The 16,286-nt window shown below is 45.5% G+C and overlaps 1 protein-coding gene and 1 long non-coding RNA gene across 6 annotated transcripts in view; one reads left to right on the top strand and one right to left on the bottom strand.

The window, feature by feature from the left end:
• ADAMTS17 (ADAM metallopeptidase with thrombospondin type 1 motif 17) overlaps nucleotides 1-16,286 on the top strand; it is a 265,853-nt gene that overhangs the window by 196,720 nt on the left and 52,847 nt on the right. For all 5 annotated transcript variants that reach the window (XM_039492977.1, XM_039492975.1, XM_039492976.1 and 2 more), the window contains 2 exons: nucleotides 5,401-5,560; nucleotides 10,528-10,663. In XM_039492977.1, coding sequence (XP_039348911.1) covers nucleotides 5,401-5,560; nucleotides 10,528-10,663 — 296 coding nt within the window. The remainder of the gene's footprint in view (nucleotides 1-5,400; nucleotides 5,561-10,527; nucleotides 10,664-16,286) is intronic.
• Nucleotides 14,232-15,832, bottom strand: LOC120373918. The gene is made up of 3 exons (XR_005585800.1): nucleotides 15,779-15,832; nucleotides 14,763-14,852; nucleotides 14,232-14,367 (listed from the first exon to the last, which is right to left on the bottom strand). It is a non-coding gene; the product is annotated as an uncharacterized LOC120373918 (long non-coding RNA).

Here is a 16,286-nt window from a genome sequence, read left to right on the forward strand (position 1 = left end):
TGTTCCTTCCTGAATCACAGACCAGGCTCGCTCGCAGACGCCTTTCTCCTCCCTTGCAGCACCTGCTGCATGTATTCCTGCACTTCCCACTTGTTCACAAGGTCTTGCTGAAGGTCCAAAGAGAGAGAGCATCAGTTGGTCGACACACCTATAACACTGCCCCTGGTCCTGGACTTGATCACGCAGGACCACGACCACCTCCAACATCCCAATCTAGAGTCTCTTCACCTCACAGCATGGAAACTCTGTAGCTAAACCCCTTGGAGCTCACATGCTCAGACTCTGTTAGGGAGGTTCTCCTTGGCAGCAGGAAACCATCCATTTGAGCCACTTATCTGACTAAGTGGAAGAGATTCTCGACTTGGTCACTGCAAAAGGACACTCTGCCATTACAGTCATCGATACCTTTCATCCTGGACTATTTACTGCACCTAAAACAGCAAGGCCTGGCAGTGTCATCAAGAAAGGTGGACCTGGCCGCCATCTCGGCTTTCCATCCCGGTTCTGCTATTTGCTAACCCCATGGTTTGCCGCTTCCTCAAAAGACTAGATAGATTGTACCCTCAAGTAAGACAGCCGATCCCCCCCATGAGATCTTAACCTGGTGCTCTCAAGGCTGATGGGCCCTCCTTTTGAGCCCTCTCTCCTGCTCTCTCCTCTACCTTTCCTGGAAAGTGGCATTTCTAGTGGCTATAATTTTGGCCAGGAGGGTGTCTGAGCTTAAGGCCTTGACACCCGAGTCCCCTTATGCTGTTTTTTATAAGGATGAAATACAGTTGCGGCCACACCCAGCTTTCCTCCCAAAGATAGTTTTGCAATTCCACATGACTCAGGACATTTTTCTTCTAGTGTTCTTCCCTAAGCCGCATGCTAGTAACCAGGAACAAATGCTCCACTCCCTGGATGTCAGACAAGCGTTAGCTTTTTACATTGAGTGGACAAAGCTGTTTAGAAATTCAACAAAACCCTTCATCACAATTGCTGAGTGACTGAGAGGGCTTTCAGTGTCATCCCAAAAGATCTCTTTATGGATCACGGCCTGTATCAGGACATGCTACGACCGAACAAAGATACCTGCCCCATTATTAACAGCACACTCCACAAGAGCGCAGGCTTCCTCAGCAGCATTCCTGCTGCAGGTGCCCAGTCAAGACCTCTGCAGGGCAGCAACATGGTCATCGATCCATGCCTTTATGTCGCACTAGGCCATTACTCAGCAGGCTAGAGCTGATTCTGCATTTGGCAGAGCGGTGCTGCAGTCTGCGACTCAATGAACTCCGACCCCTCCTAGGAACTGTTTGGGAGTCACCTACTTGGAATCGACATGAGCAAGCACTCAAAGAATCAAAAATGGCTACTTACCTTTTCGTAACCGTTGTTCTTCGAGATGTGTTGTTCATATCTGCCTGCCTCCCCTCTGTTGGAACATCTGGCAAGAAGGAATTGAAGAGGCGATGGGTCGGTGGGTACCTATATACACAGCCATGAAGGCACGACTCCAGGCAGCTCCACAGCTGACCCGACGAGTACCGCTAGGGGAAAAACCTTCCAACTACTGTGCACGTGGCATGCACACACCTACTTGGAATGGATAACGAGCAACACATCTCAAAGAACAACAGTGACGAAAGGGAGGTAACTGTCTTGTCTGGTTCCAAATGAGGTGTGTGGTTGACCCGTCAGTTCATAACTCTGGTGTCTGTAACTCTGAGGTTCTACTGTAATACAGCCCGACCTTTTCAGTCAGATATTAATAGGGGTGATTTTTTTTCCTTTCTCTCCCGCTTCCCCAGATACACTTTAAAGATGGGCGAGAGACCAGTATTGGACCATTAGAACAAACCTGCAGCCCAAAGTCATTGGGAGAGTCATAAACAAAGCTCACGTAAAACAGCACGTAATTGATTTGAAACTCTTTTCTCAAGTCAAATATTAATCTTGTCCCTGCACTAGGATAGTGGTTTTAATTCTTTCAACACAAGAATGAAAAGGATGGTTACCAGTTACCTCGAAATAGAAAACTCTTATCTAACCAGTGGTCTCCAAACTTTTTTGATCGTGCACCCCTATCAGTTAACCTGCCGAAGGGGGGGGAAAGAAGCGCTCCTCTGCCGTGCACCCTCAAGGATCCTCTTGCGCGTCCCACTTTGGAGACCACTGGTCTAAACAACGGTGGAACACACTTGACTGACAGAGAGCCAGAAGCCTCACTGAATCTATTACGACCTGCATTTGAAATCAATTTTACACACACACACACACACACGCACACACGCATATTATATGTGGCTATGAAATTGGTTTCATATGGGCCCTTCGATTCACTCATTTTGTTTCCATACTGAGATAATAAGGATCTCATTTAAGGAGCTGTTTTTTAATACTTGGGGCGTTTCTCCAAATGTGTTACTGTAAGTATATTTCTTGGATAAATGAATGTTTGTGTAGCTAGGCCTATGCTAGACCTCCTCTTGGCAACAGAGGGCAACCAAACCCTCCCAGAGCACAGAGATGCTTTAAACATGACAGTTTCCGTAGTGCAGTCGGATGAGCTGCTCATACCTCGCGTGCTTAAATAAAGTCAGGGCAGGACTTGAGTTCTCTGCTGACTGTTGCCCAATGTTTTGGATTCTGCAGAAAGCTTTGTAAATATGATGATCATGTGTTCCGTTGCGGGCTTAACTTTGGCTTCCAGCTAAGAATAAAACATGCCTTATAGTGATAGACTTGAGTGCAATCTATTTACTTTACAAAGAGAAGGTTACGGGGTGACTTGATTACAGTCTATGGCCTGGTCTACACTGGGGGCGGGGGTCGAACTAAGGTTCGCAAGTTCAGCTACGCGAATAGCGTAGCTGAACTCAAACTACCTTAGTTCGAACTACTTACCCGTCCAGACGCCGTGGGATCGAAGTCCGCGGCTCCCCCGTCGACTCCGCCACCGCCGTTCACGGTGGTGGAGTTCCGGAGTCGACGGGAGCGCGTTCGGAATTTGATATATCGCGTCTAGATGAGACGCGATATATCAAACTCCGAGAAGTCGATCGCTACCCGCCAACCTGGGCGGGTAATATGGACGTACCCTATAAGGAAGAAGAAATATTTAATAATGGACTCTTCAGTCTAGCAGAGAAAGGTCTAACATGACCTATGGCTAGAAATTGAAGCTAGACAAATTCAGACTAGAAATAAGGTGTCATTTTTTTAACAGTAAGAATAATTAATCATTGGAACAGTTTACCAAAATGGCAGATTCTCCATCACAGACCATTTTTAAAGGAACATTGGCTATTTTTCTAAAAGCTCTGCTCTAGGAATTATTGTGGGAAGTTCTATGGCCTGTGCTGTACAGGAGGCCAGTCTAGATTATCACAATGGTCCCATCTGGCCTGAGAATCTATGAAAAACAAAGTTTCCTCTGTAGCCAAAGCAAAAACTTCTCTTTGTTTCCCACTCCTCCTGGAAGAAACTTTTCTGTCCGGACTTGTTTACTGTGGAGATCAACTAAAAGGTGCAGCGTGCCTGCTGCTCTTACAGTGCTCATCGGACAGACTTATAGGGAGTCAATTGCCGCAACTCAGATGAAACCGGGCAAAATTTTTCAGATCGTTTATTCACTGAAGTGCAGTTTTGAGTTGACTGAAACTATTAGCAAATAGTTTTGGCTGGAAAAAAATTGACAAAAGTCAAAACATTTTGCTTCAATTTTATTAAAATAAAACTTCATTTTGAAATATAGTTGGATTTATTTTGAAAAAAAAAACAAAACAAAAAGATGGAAATAAAAAAATGGAAAAAACAAAAACAATTGTTTCAGGTCAACTGTCAATGAAATTTTGGGGAGATTTTTTATTTCAGCTACTGAACCAAAATAATTATTCAGACAGCCCTAAACTCAAGTCCAGGCTTCCAGCGCATGAACTGTCGTTTTATGCCTCATCCCAGGTCATGGGTGCTTATAAACCTTATTTGATTGGGGTTTTTTAGCAGGTTGAAAATATGTTTCCAGAACAGTGAAGAGTCAGAAAGGCACGTACCTGTGGGTGCCTGGAGGGTTCCTGTTCAAATTATTGTTCTAATGCTACTGGGGTTATGTTGTAATAGTAATTATATCTGTTTTTAAAAATCACAGAGGCCACATCCTCAGCTGGTGTAAATTGGCATAGGTCCTTTGACTTCAAAGGAGATACTCCAATTTACGCCCACTGAGAATCTTGGCCAGAAAATAGATGTGCTCCAAAGTCAGCAAGTAAAGCCCTCCTGCCTATCTGTTACATAGCACAGTAATTCAGATAAAAGATGCAGTGGGCCTGTTTCTTATCTCTCACTGGTTTTACACCGGCGGGACCCCTTTTACCAGAGTTACTCAGTGAAAGTGAGAGCCAAATCTGACCCAGTGTGTAAATCCAAGTAGAATCGGAACTCCACGCCCACTATGACTAATAACGAGGCACCCTTCTTCAGCCCTCCTTTCGTTTATAGTGGTCCCTTTTCGTGAATTTCACAGAGTAGAGAGGCTGGAGAGGTCATACATGAGCCTGTTAGAAGCAGGTTTCACACCTCAGCATCACTGCAGCGGCGGCGTGGCGAGGTGAGAACTTGAATGGAACCATTGATGTCAGTGCTTGATGTGAAAAAGTCCAGCACCTTCTTTCTTTCTTCAGAAAATACCTGTGTGTAGGGAGAGACAGTCACATCCCATTAGTGGGGTTTGTCAGTTAGCTCAGGACAGACTCGTTCTTGTCAGCACAATTTCCCATGGTGATGATTTGACTTGTTTATTGATTAAGCTGTTAAACGCGCCTCTCTGCAGCATTAATAAATTCCCGTGCCATTAAAGTGTGAAGTGATACGATGTTAAACTCAAAAACCACCTCTCTCTCCCAACCCACCCATCCTCCCAGAAGGTTGAATAAATAGATCAGCCTGGCAACAAGCCTGACTTCCCAAAACAAATTAAGGCATGTATGATGAATGGCATCTTAATTCCATGCAATCGTTAACTTAATTAGTTACTTTATGAATGTCAATCTGATTTAATGTTTCCTGCTGTCGAAAGCCAACTCATCACATCTGACACCAAAAAAAGCGAAGGCCAAATTTTTCAAAATTGAGTACTTAACGTTAGACACCGAAGCCTGGTTTTGGACACCACCATAAGTTGCTTGATTTTTCAGAAGCTCTGAGCACTAGCTCTCGTGGTTTTCCTTTGTGTCAGCACCTCTGAAGATCAGGCCACTTTGACTGTAGTGCCTAAATAAAGATTTGGGGGCCTTTCTTGAAGCACCCGCCTTTGAACGTGTTGGCCTGAGACAGCATTGCTTGCTTTGCCATCTCTGCACTCTGTTGGCTTTTCCAGTGCAGTGTATCGTAACAGCCTTTCTTCTGCTGCTCCACCAGGTGCTGTTATTTCACGACCAGAATTATGGAATTCATTACGAATACACCATTCCTGTCAACTATACCGCCGAAAACAGAAGCGAGCCAGAAAAACAACAGGATTCTTTGTACATCTGGACACACAGCGGATGGGAAGGATGCAGTGTGCAGTGTGGAGGAGGTAAGGCCATTTGGGAATGTGGTGGGATTGTTTTGTACAGTGTTTGCCAAGGCAGGCAATAAAGAGAGGTGAATGCAGAACACAGGCTGCAGCGCTGCCAAAGCACAGACATCACGAGGAAGGCTAAGCTACGGAAATGGCTGTTGGCATGGCAATTGGGTGAAACGAAAGCTCGCTTTCACCAGATCTGCAAGTTAGCAGCAGCCGTGCAGTCTGTACTCGGTCAGTGTTCTGGCAGGGCTGCAGCTTTGTCGGTTCATTACTATGCAGTGGAACTGCACCTGGTTTAGTGCTTCACGGATGGCTCAAGGCACTTATATGCAGCCCCATATCTCAAGGCTCAGTCAGATTCTTGGAGCAGAGTTTTCACAGGCATGCAGGCATATTTGCTGAAAGAAACTTCCTTCTCCGAGGATGAAGTAGGAGCAGTTGCACTGTGACAATTTGCTGTAGATTGCATCAGAAACCCTTAACCAGCTAACCACATTAGCACCCTGCAGATCACACTTTTCAGTTGATTTTTCCTGGGGCATTCTGGGATAGATTCACAAAGCCAGAGGGGGACTTCATCCCCACAGAAGACAGTTAATGCTGCATCTGCCGCTATATGTTGGCTTTTCGTATATGGGAGAGGCAGCTTGAATTCTCCCTAGCCAAGCTCCTTTCACGACTAGCACTGAGTGGTTGGTGCCAGCTCCAGCAATTCATCCCATCATGAAGATACCACAAAGGAATTAGAGTGCTCGGGTTAAAAGCCTCACTCCTTGTCAGGTTTGCCACCCCCAGGATCCTCCAACCTCACTATACTAAATGCCTGTATTTTTTTCCTTATAAAATAGTTGATTTAAAATTGCCTTGTTTGCTTTCCTTTTACAATAACAATTTTTCCCAGTATTGAGCCCTCATGAGAGTGAGTCTTAAACCTGTTGACAGGGTCTTAGGTACAACAGCCCTTCCACACAATTAGGGGCTCAAATATCACCTTCTTGCAATATGGCAAAATATCACCATCAGTAGGCTCGGATATGTCAGTTCTTAAGCACTTTGATTTTCAGACACATTCCAGTACTTGTTCTTGGTGGAAAGGTCTTCTTCCCTTTGGGACTTTTAGTTTGGGACTCACTTATGGTTCTAAAAGTGAACAGGGACTTAATTCACACTGACAGGTCTTAATGGGTTTTTTTTGTTGATTGGTCAAACATCACGAGCATTCAGTTTGTCAAGTATATAAAACAGCCAGACTTAAGGTTATAATGGGAGATGCTTGAGGAGTTTCCCCCAAATAAATATCACTAGGGCAGGTTTGCATGGTGAGTTGGTGATGTTTACATCGTGACATCATAGTGTTGACTCACCGTGTTGAAAGGCAACTATCTCACTGTCACAATGCAACATCTTTGCATCAAAGTGGATTGTTAAGCCCAAGGTGCCATGTTCATTAGTGGAGTTGAGCCCCCTTCTCAGCTGATGCAGAGACATAGGTTGTGTGGAAATAGTAGGACCATTCTGGAGTGTTATCTTGAGCCGGAGTGTGAAATTTAAGGATGAAGTTCTATGGAGGTTGGACAACAACTAAACTGGCCATGATGATAACAATAATATTTGGGGAAAATATCCAGATATATTACAGAAAGTGCACAAGCTGTCTAAGGATCAGAGGAAATGAGGGAAATTGGTGGTGGCCCAGTGACATGCAGGAAGTGGTAAAGAAGAATGGCAATGGAAGAAAATAAGAGTAATGGTAAGTTCTGAGTAGTACAGACTGGTACAGAAAATAGCTAAAAGAGCAGTTGCAGAAGCAGAGGGTCAGCCATTTAAAGGACTACTCAGGACTCCTAGTGAAGGAAGGGGGAAAAGGAATATGTAGATTAGCCAAGATTAAGCAAAGAAGCACAGAGAACTTGGGAGCTGTGAAGTGTGTCAAAGATTAAAATGGAAGAGTACTAGGGGAAGATGGTGAAATCATTAGGTGGTGGCAGCAGTTTTATGGGAAACTGCTCACTGAAGAGAATGTGAAGAAACCATCGAGGGAAAGATGCACAAGCAAAAACCGGACAAGACCTATCACCGCAGTGGAGACTCAGACAGTGCTAAAGACGATGAAACGTGGGAAGACTGTGGGAGCAGATGATGTACCAATTGACGAATTTAAAGGAGTGGTAATGATGACAAACTTTTTCAACTTAATTCTCTGTACTGGAAAAATTCCCAGCGGGGGGAGGAAGAGCGCATTGGTCCCTAACTTCAAGCATAAAGGAGATGTGCAAGTATGGAGTCATTACTGACCCATCAAGTGGATGAGTCACACAATAAAGTGTCCGAAAAGAATTATTGAGCAAATACTTTGGGAGGCGCAGGAGCATCAACTTGGGTTTGTGCCAGGAAGGCCAACAATGGCAGGAGAAATGTGTTTGCAGGAGAAATACGGAGAGAAGCACAAGGAATTGCACTTAGTATTTGTGGATTTAGAGAATTCCTAGACAATTGTTATGGAGGTGCCTATGGGTACACAATCTGCTGGAGTCATATGTTCAGACTATCATGGTCATGTACCAGGGAAGCACAACAGTAATGAGAAGCAGCTGTGGCTACAGAGAGTCATTCACTGCGAGGGTAGTCCCACGTCAAGGATCAGCCTTTAGCCCTCTCTTATTTGTGATTGCAACGAACACCTTGAGGCAGGAAATTCGGGGAGAGGCTCCATGGAGCATGCTTTTAACCGACAACATTGTGCCCTGAAGATAAGTATGAACTGGAAACAGCCGTAGAGCTGTGATGGGCTGCATTAGAAAAAAAATGGCTTACGCATCAGCTCACAAAAGATGGAGTACATAGAATGCTTTGAGGGACGACAAAACCAATAAAACTAGATGGTATCAAATTAAAGTCTATGCAACAATTTGAACACCTTGGGTCAGTGTGGAGCCATGATCAGAATATGGATGACGATGCTGGCAGCCACATGAAGAGCAGTTGGTGGAAGTGGAGGGAGTGATAGGAATTCTTTGCAATAAGAATATGCAAAGTAAACTAAAGAGCAGTGTGAATTTAATAATAGGATTAGGCCAGTTGAAATGCTGGCCAGTTTGGAAGAGAGAAGAACAACTACCTCACACTGCCAAATTGAAAGTGCTGAGTCAGATAATTGCTAATAAGCTATGCAGTGAAACAGCAGGAGCCATGATGAAGGTGTATGTACGCGCACACACACACACACACACACACACACACACACACACACACACACACAGTATGGAAGAACCAAGGGAGTATCGGCTGGGCCATGTGAGATGTGGGATATATTGACAAGAACACTTGGAGATGGTGAACAAGAGCCACCAACCCCAATTGACTGGATACGGCAGAAAAGAAGAGGAGACTCTTGAGTCTGGTGTGTCAGATTGGCAGCACTTTTTAATGTAGTACATCCAGAGGGCCTGGGGACCAGAAATGATTTATATTTTAGCTGCTTATTTCATTCCCTTGTAAAATTTGAGTAAGCCCAAACTGCAGCCTTTGAAGCCTGCCCATTCCTCTTCAACCTTGTTTTTGCTGCATCAAATGAGTTGGATGTTAGTCAAGATGAAGGGGAAGAAGCAGCAGGAGCCCAGCTGTACAACAGGAAGCTCAGGCTAAGTGGTGGATCTCAGGTCATTATTAGTCATCCATAGAGATGGCCAGTTGTCCGGCTCCACCCTACTTCCCTGGAGCATCTGTGCTAGGCGATGTATGGGTCCCAGCAGCATGTGGAGGAGGAACCTAAATCAGTGCAGATTGCTTTGGAGGTTGTATTTACGTGAAGAATTGAAAGACATAGCTCAGTATACTAACACTGCTGGAGCAGTCGCATTCATGATCGTTGTTACGGCCCCACCAAATTAACGGCCATGAAAAACACATCATGAACCATGAAATCTGGTCTCCACTATGAAATCTGGTCTTTTATGTAATTTTACCCTATATGATACAGATTTCACAGGGGAGACCAGCGTTTCTCTAACTGGGGGTCCCAACCCAAAAGAGGGTTGCGAGGCGGGGATTGCAAAGTTATTGTAGGGGGGGTCGTGGTATTGCGACCCTCCTGTGCTGCCTTCAGAGCTGGGAGGCTGGAAAGCGGCAGCTGCTGGCCAGGCACCCAGCTCTGAAGGTAGCACCGCAAGGAGCAGCGCAGAAGTAAGGGTGCCAATACCATACCATGCCACCCGTACTGCTGTGCTGCTGCTGGCGGTGGCGCTGCCTTCAGAGCTGGGCTCCCAGTTAGCAGCTGCCCCCTCTGAAGGCAGAGCTGCTGCCTAGCCAGCAGCAATGCAGAAGTAAAGATGCCAATGCCACGACCTCCCTACAATAATCTTGCAGTGCCCCGTCTTTTGGGTCAGGACCCCTGCAATTACATCCGTGACATTTCAGATTTAAATCATTAAATTTATTATTTTAAAAATCCTCTGACCATGAAATTGACCAAAATGAACCATGAATTTGGTAGGGCTCTAATCACTGTGTAAAGATTTCCACCTTTGCTGACAGGACAGAACAACCAGGGGCAGCTCCAGGCACCAGCGCACCAAGCGCGTGCCTGCGGCGGCAAGCTGCAGGGGGCGGCCTGCCAGTCGCTGTGAGGGCATGGTGGCGTTTCTGCTGGAGGTCCGCTGGTCCCGCAATAATTCGGCGGCGTGAAGGCGAAGGCGTGGACTGGCGGACCTCCCACAGGCGCGCCACTGAAAGCCCACCTGAAAGCCGTGCTTGGGGTTGCAAAATACATAGAGCCGCCCCTGAGAACAACGCAAAGAGAAGGCAGAGAAGACAGAAACATCCACAGAGAGATTAGTTCTGTATGCTGTAGGTAGAGGTAGGCAGAAAGTTTAGCTGTAGAGGAGATTTGTTAAATAACATGTTGATCTTAAATAGTTAACAGCCTCCAGCAATTAACTAGCTTACTGGTTTGCCATTGTTTTTGGTTTGACTTTTAGGTGAACGTAAAACCGTTGTGTCCTGTACTAGAATCGTTAACAAGACTATGATGCTGGTGAATGACAGTGACTGCCAGCGTGTGATGCGCCCTGAACCCCAAGTCAGGAGATGTAACACACACCCCTGCCAGTCACGGTAAGGAGCTTAAAAAACAAAATCAACATCCCTATTTCTCGCAACCACACTTCTCCAAAGCATCTCTCCACTGAGCACTGTCAACGTGTATGACAGCATTCAGGCACACGGTTAACTGCAATATCCAGCTGTAACACTCATTTTTCATTTGTTGAACAGATCAGATTGTCGTTACCTCAGAGTCCATTTAATTTGTGATCAGCACAGCAGGATTCCAAATATAAAATTTATTTGGGGATTGTGTTTTTTCTTCCCCTTAGCTGCATAATCTGGGAGACCAAATAGTTTCCTATATTTAGCTACACAGCGTTGCAGTGGGGGCATGTCTAATCTTGTTTCTTTATTCAATGCAGAATAGGGCTTGATTAGTTGTCACACTCTGTTGAAAAGAAAAACCTGGCTTTTAAACCTTACCTGGTGTGAGATACCGGGGTGCAGTCCAGAACAGTGAGGGGGCAGTGTCACCCATGCCCTGCAACCGTGGGTGCCTTACAATAACTTGCTGAAGTAGCTCCCACCTGGGCTACTCACAAACAGCCTTCCAGCCTGCAAGCCAGACCCTAAGTGTCTGCTTGTAGCTGCAGCCTGCCAGCCACACTTGGGTTACACTCTGGCTCTCACCAGCCGTCATTATTCTGCAGGGTGACCCCAACACACCCCTAGTGTTAGATTTGCTCCCAGAAATCTATGTCCTGCACTGCCCAGCCCTCTCCTGGAAAATACAAAAGTCATATTCAGTCTGTTGTTTGTTGAACTTAGGCACACAACTTGTCACCCCAAATGGAGTTTCCCAGACTCCTCAATTAAACCTACTGGATTAGAGAAAACACGTTTAACCACAAAGAGAGATTTTGAGTACAAGGAATTGAGGCATAAAGGTCAGAAATGGTTACAAGAAAAATAAAGATAAGACATTGACTGTAATACCTAACTCAACAAACTATCAGATTCAAGCAAAGTTTCTCACCATACGCTTTCAGCAGTCTTCCTGACCAAACCGTGTAGGTCACGACCCCTTCTCCCAGCATCCAGTCCTTTTTTGCTTTCGGTGGCATGAATGCAATGGGCAGGAAGAGAGAAAGGAGTGTCTTGCAGTGTTCCCCCTTTGAGAAGCATTACCAGCTGGGAGCAAGGTGACAGGCAGTCTGTGTGGAAAGGAACTCCCATGTTGTTTCTTTGCTAAGAGGTAGATTTTTTTTTTTGCCCTTTTCCTGCCAAAGAACAGCCACGTAGCAGGTAATGGTCCATCAGCCTTGTTTACACCTGTCTGAGGCGTCAGTTTACCCTTTGTCTCTGAGGAACTGGTTTGGCCAATCCCCAGACTTCTCTGGAAAACCTTATTTTTAGTCATAATCTCAGTTTACGTCTATAACTTCACATATAATGCTGATATGTGCATTTTGCCATGATATTATTGATCAGCAAATTATGAGTTTTTAAATGATACCTTACAAGGCGTACTTTGTACAAAGATTATTACAATAGCATGTCGGGCGTGAACACAGGGATATATTCTGTCACATCTGGTCCTCTGCTGTATTGTGTGTCTGATCTGTACCATCTGACTAATTTAGATTGCAAGACCTTTATGTGTGTCACGCAGTTCTGAGCTCAGATCCTGATTCAGGAGAGCACTTCTGCACCCGATGAACTTTAAGCGCCAGCTTAAGTCTCACTGTGCCTTGTATAGCTTCTGTTCAGACCTTTGCTGTCACTCAGTCATATTGGCCTTTCACACTCCTTTCTGTGTACTGCACAAGGGCTTTCAGGATCAGGTGCAGGTGATCCCAGCAGGTACCGTGGTGACGGCTCCAGGCCTGCTTGATTCAGTGCACTCATGCTCTCCCATTCCTTTGTCTGGAATATAAGAACGGCCCTACTGGGTCAGACCAAAGGTCCATCTAGCCCAGTATCCTGTCTTCTGACAGTGGCCAGTGCCAGGTGCCCCAGAGGAAATGAACAGAACAGGTAATCATCAAGTGATCCATCCCCTGTTGCCCATTCCGAGCTTCTGGCAAACAGAGGCTAGGGACTCCATCCCTGACCATCCCAGCTAATAGCCATTGATGGACTTATCCTCAATGAACCTTAGTTCTTTTTTTGAATGCTGTTATAATCTTGGCCTTCACAACATCCTCTGGCAAGGAGTTCCACAGGTTGACCCTTGTTGTGTGTAAAAATACTTCATTTTGGGACCGCCTCAGTTTCAAATAAGCCAGCTGGCCTTCCTCTCTTCTTTTGAATCTCCCCTTACAACCTACTGCTTTCCCAAAGCCCTCCTGTGTGAGCCATGTCTCCTATCTCTCTAATGCTGTGTCTGCACTAGAGAATGGAACCCGTGAGAGAGCACTAGCATCATCACCAGTGGTGTGCTCTGTCCACATAGGCCATGGGCTGTTTCGGGTGAAGAACCCTTGCACTTTTGCCTGGTCTCGGCACTGTTGCTGTTCTACATCATTGCAGTCACATTGCTGTTTAGGTGGGTATCTCACTGTTCCCAGCACAGCGCTCAGAAGCAGTGGCTTCCACAGACATCATAGGATACCATGTACACCCTTGGAACTGCGAAAGAAGAGGCCAGACTCCCAAAATGCTCAAGGAAATGCTCCTAATTTCCACAAGGAAGTTGCATAATTCTATGGTGTGGCACCGTTTCCAGCTCATGATCCTTGCTCTGCTAGAAAGGTTTCCACTGGAAATTTTGAAGTGCCATTTGGAGGTGCCTGGGGTGGATGCAGACAAGCCCAGAGGGCTTTGGCACCATCTCCAGAGAGCTAGAAACTGAGATAAGCCGCTGACTAAGCTCAGCGAGCAGTGGTCTGGCATCTTTCACCACCAGGCAAGTGCATTGTTGGGAACACACTTGGGTGTGCACACAAGGGGTAGCTAGTGGGCCCCAGATTGCAGCATTGTGAATTCCTGGTGAAGTGTGCGTGTTGTTTTGTGCCTTCTCTACTACACCTTGTACGATTACATCTCTATAAAAATAATGAGCAATAACAATGGGCTGAGTTAAGGATGGAGTTAAATCACACACACACACACCCCAGTACTGCTGAGAAAGGGCCATTATCTTGGTATGTCCAAATTGCCTCACTTTTTTAGCCCCTTAACGTTCTTCTAGGATAGTTGTTTTTCCTGTATGGAATTACCAGGCAACTTACAAGCACGGTTCAGCACAGTTCTCCTCAGAAGCAGTTTAGCGAGACATTGATGTTCTCATCGGTCCGTTTTGTCAGAGCCATGGCAACAAACACCAAACATGCTTAATACCCAGAAAGGCCACATACTCCAGCTGATGATGTGACAGACCACACGCTCTCCTTCGCTCCGTGTAGACCACACTTCACATGTTTTTGACTGGAAACATTTTCAGAAGCACATTCTCCATGCCTCTGTAGAATTGAAATTTCCACTTGCGTTTGCCCACCCAGATATTAGAAATGTGTGCTTAGCATATTCTCTGACCAAGAACATCTTAAAGAAACCATTCTCTTTCACCATTTTTTTTAATGAGCCCTGAATTAGTTTTAGGGTTTCAAGTAAAATTATTATAGCATCTTGTTACAATAAGGTCCTTTTCTGTTTCCACTGAGCACTCCACTCCAGACTGGAATATAGAAGAAGGGAACAATGGCTTCTTTTTTGTAGTAAATCTTTTTTGTCTTGTTGCTTTTGATTGAAGTTGCACAGGGTTTCTGGTACTGTGAATTTAAATAGAATTGAATCTACCTTATGAAGACTCTGTTTGAAAGGTGGTGTGGTTAGTAGTAGGGCACTGGTCTGGATCTTAGGAGACCTGGGATCTATTTCTGGCTCTGGCACTGACTTTTGGCAAGCCACTATTCCCGACTGCCCCTTTTATTTCCCATCTTGATCCTTGTCTACTTGTCTTTGGGGCAGAAATGGGATCTTACTGTGTATGTAACAGGAGGCTCCCAATCTCTACTGGGGATTGTCATGCAAATAAAAAATAATCATCCACATTAAGCATTAGGTTATCTGAAAATAAATGCCTATGATACTAATAACAGTGTCTTTCTTCCAAAACAATCCCATAGTGCTTTGCAAATTATATATCACTTTGAAATGCAGCCACCTCTTGGGAGAACCAAACGGAGTAGGGCAAGGAGCAGTAATTCCATGCAGCCAGGGAGGAGGTTAGAACCGAGCAACTCCAGTAAAGCATCTGTAAAAGGATACAATGAAACACCGAATGAAGAATTCGATACACTAATGTGTTTTCAAATTAAATGTCAGAGAATAGAAATTTAAAAAAAAAAATGTTATTGAAACTGGCTGGACCTGACAGCAAAGGCCACCCAGAAGCCACAGCAGGTTCAACATGTGGTAGCCTACTTCCTACTCACGTCTGACTGATGGGAACATACTACACCAATGTTCCATGCCCTAGTGTGCCTTCCTGTACAATTCGAGATCTGTTTCAGGACCCATATCTTAATGAGCAAGACCAAGCTATTTCAAAGTCTGCCTCTGCTTCTGCACTTCCCAGTGCCAGCTGTGAAAGGGGCTGATAGTGTCAAATGTACAGCTCTAGGCAGGGGAGGGTCCTGAACTGTGCAGTGCCCTACCACCCGAGAGCAATTGAACCACTGCTGGTCACTCCCTTTCCCGCAGCAAAAGAGCAGCAAGTAAAGCGAATAGCATTTCTCAAAGAAGACAGGTGCTCAGAGAGAACAGTGGTGAACATGGTCTAAAACCTAGTGTGACAAAGTCCCTCCTCTGCCTTGGTGGGTCCTGCGCTTACTGGCGGATTTGCTCGCCTCACAGATTTACCCTGTGGGTCTGGAAACAGCGCAGAGACCTTCCCCTCTGGTAGAAGCCACAGTCCAGGTCAATTCCTCCTGTGTTTGATCAGGAGTTGGGAGGTTTGGGGGGAACCCAGGCTCACCCTCTACTCCGGGTTCCAGCCCAGGGCCCTGTGGACTGGAGCTGTCTAGAGTGCCTCCTGGTACAGTTGCACGACAGCTACAACTCCTGGGCTACTTCCCCATGGCCTCCTCCCAATACCTTCTTTGTCCTCACCACCAGACCTTCCTCCTGATGTCTGATAACGCTTGTACTTCTCAGTCCTCCAGCAGTTTGCCTACTCACTCTCAGCTTCTTGCACGCCTCTTGCTCCCAGTTCCTCGCACGCACTTCCTCTCCTCTGGCTCCCTTTGGCCTGACTGGAGTGAGCCCTTTTATAGCATCAGAGGGGCCTTAATTAGAGTCAGGTGCTTAACAGCCTCACCTGACTCTTAGCAGGTTAATTGGAGTCAGATGTTCTCATTAGCCTGGAGCAGCCCCTGCTCTGGTTACTCAGGGAACAGAAAACTGCTTATCCAGTGGCCAGTATATCTCCCTTCTACTACTCTGCTGTTCCCAACTGGCCTGGGTCCATCACACTAGATAGATAATCCTGCATGAGAAATTGATTTAAAATAAAGAAAAGCAAAATATATCCTTGGAAATATATCATTGTGACCCTCGATTTTGTACAGGATGGCTAGCTAGTATAATGAGGGTACATTAGAAATGCACATAGACAGTTAAATGAATTAGTTAATGTTTGTATTTGCTTTACTGATATTACATGTTATCCAAGTGCTTATTAATATTA

Source organism: Mauremys reevesii, linkage group 10 (genome assembly GCF_016161935.1).
Source record: "Mauremys reevesii isolate NIE-2019 linkage group 10, ASM1616193v1, whole genome shotgun sequence".
Lineage (NCBI taxonomy): Eukaryota > Metazoa > Chordata > Testudines > Geoemydidae > Mauremys > Mauremys reevesii.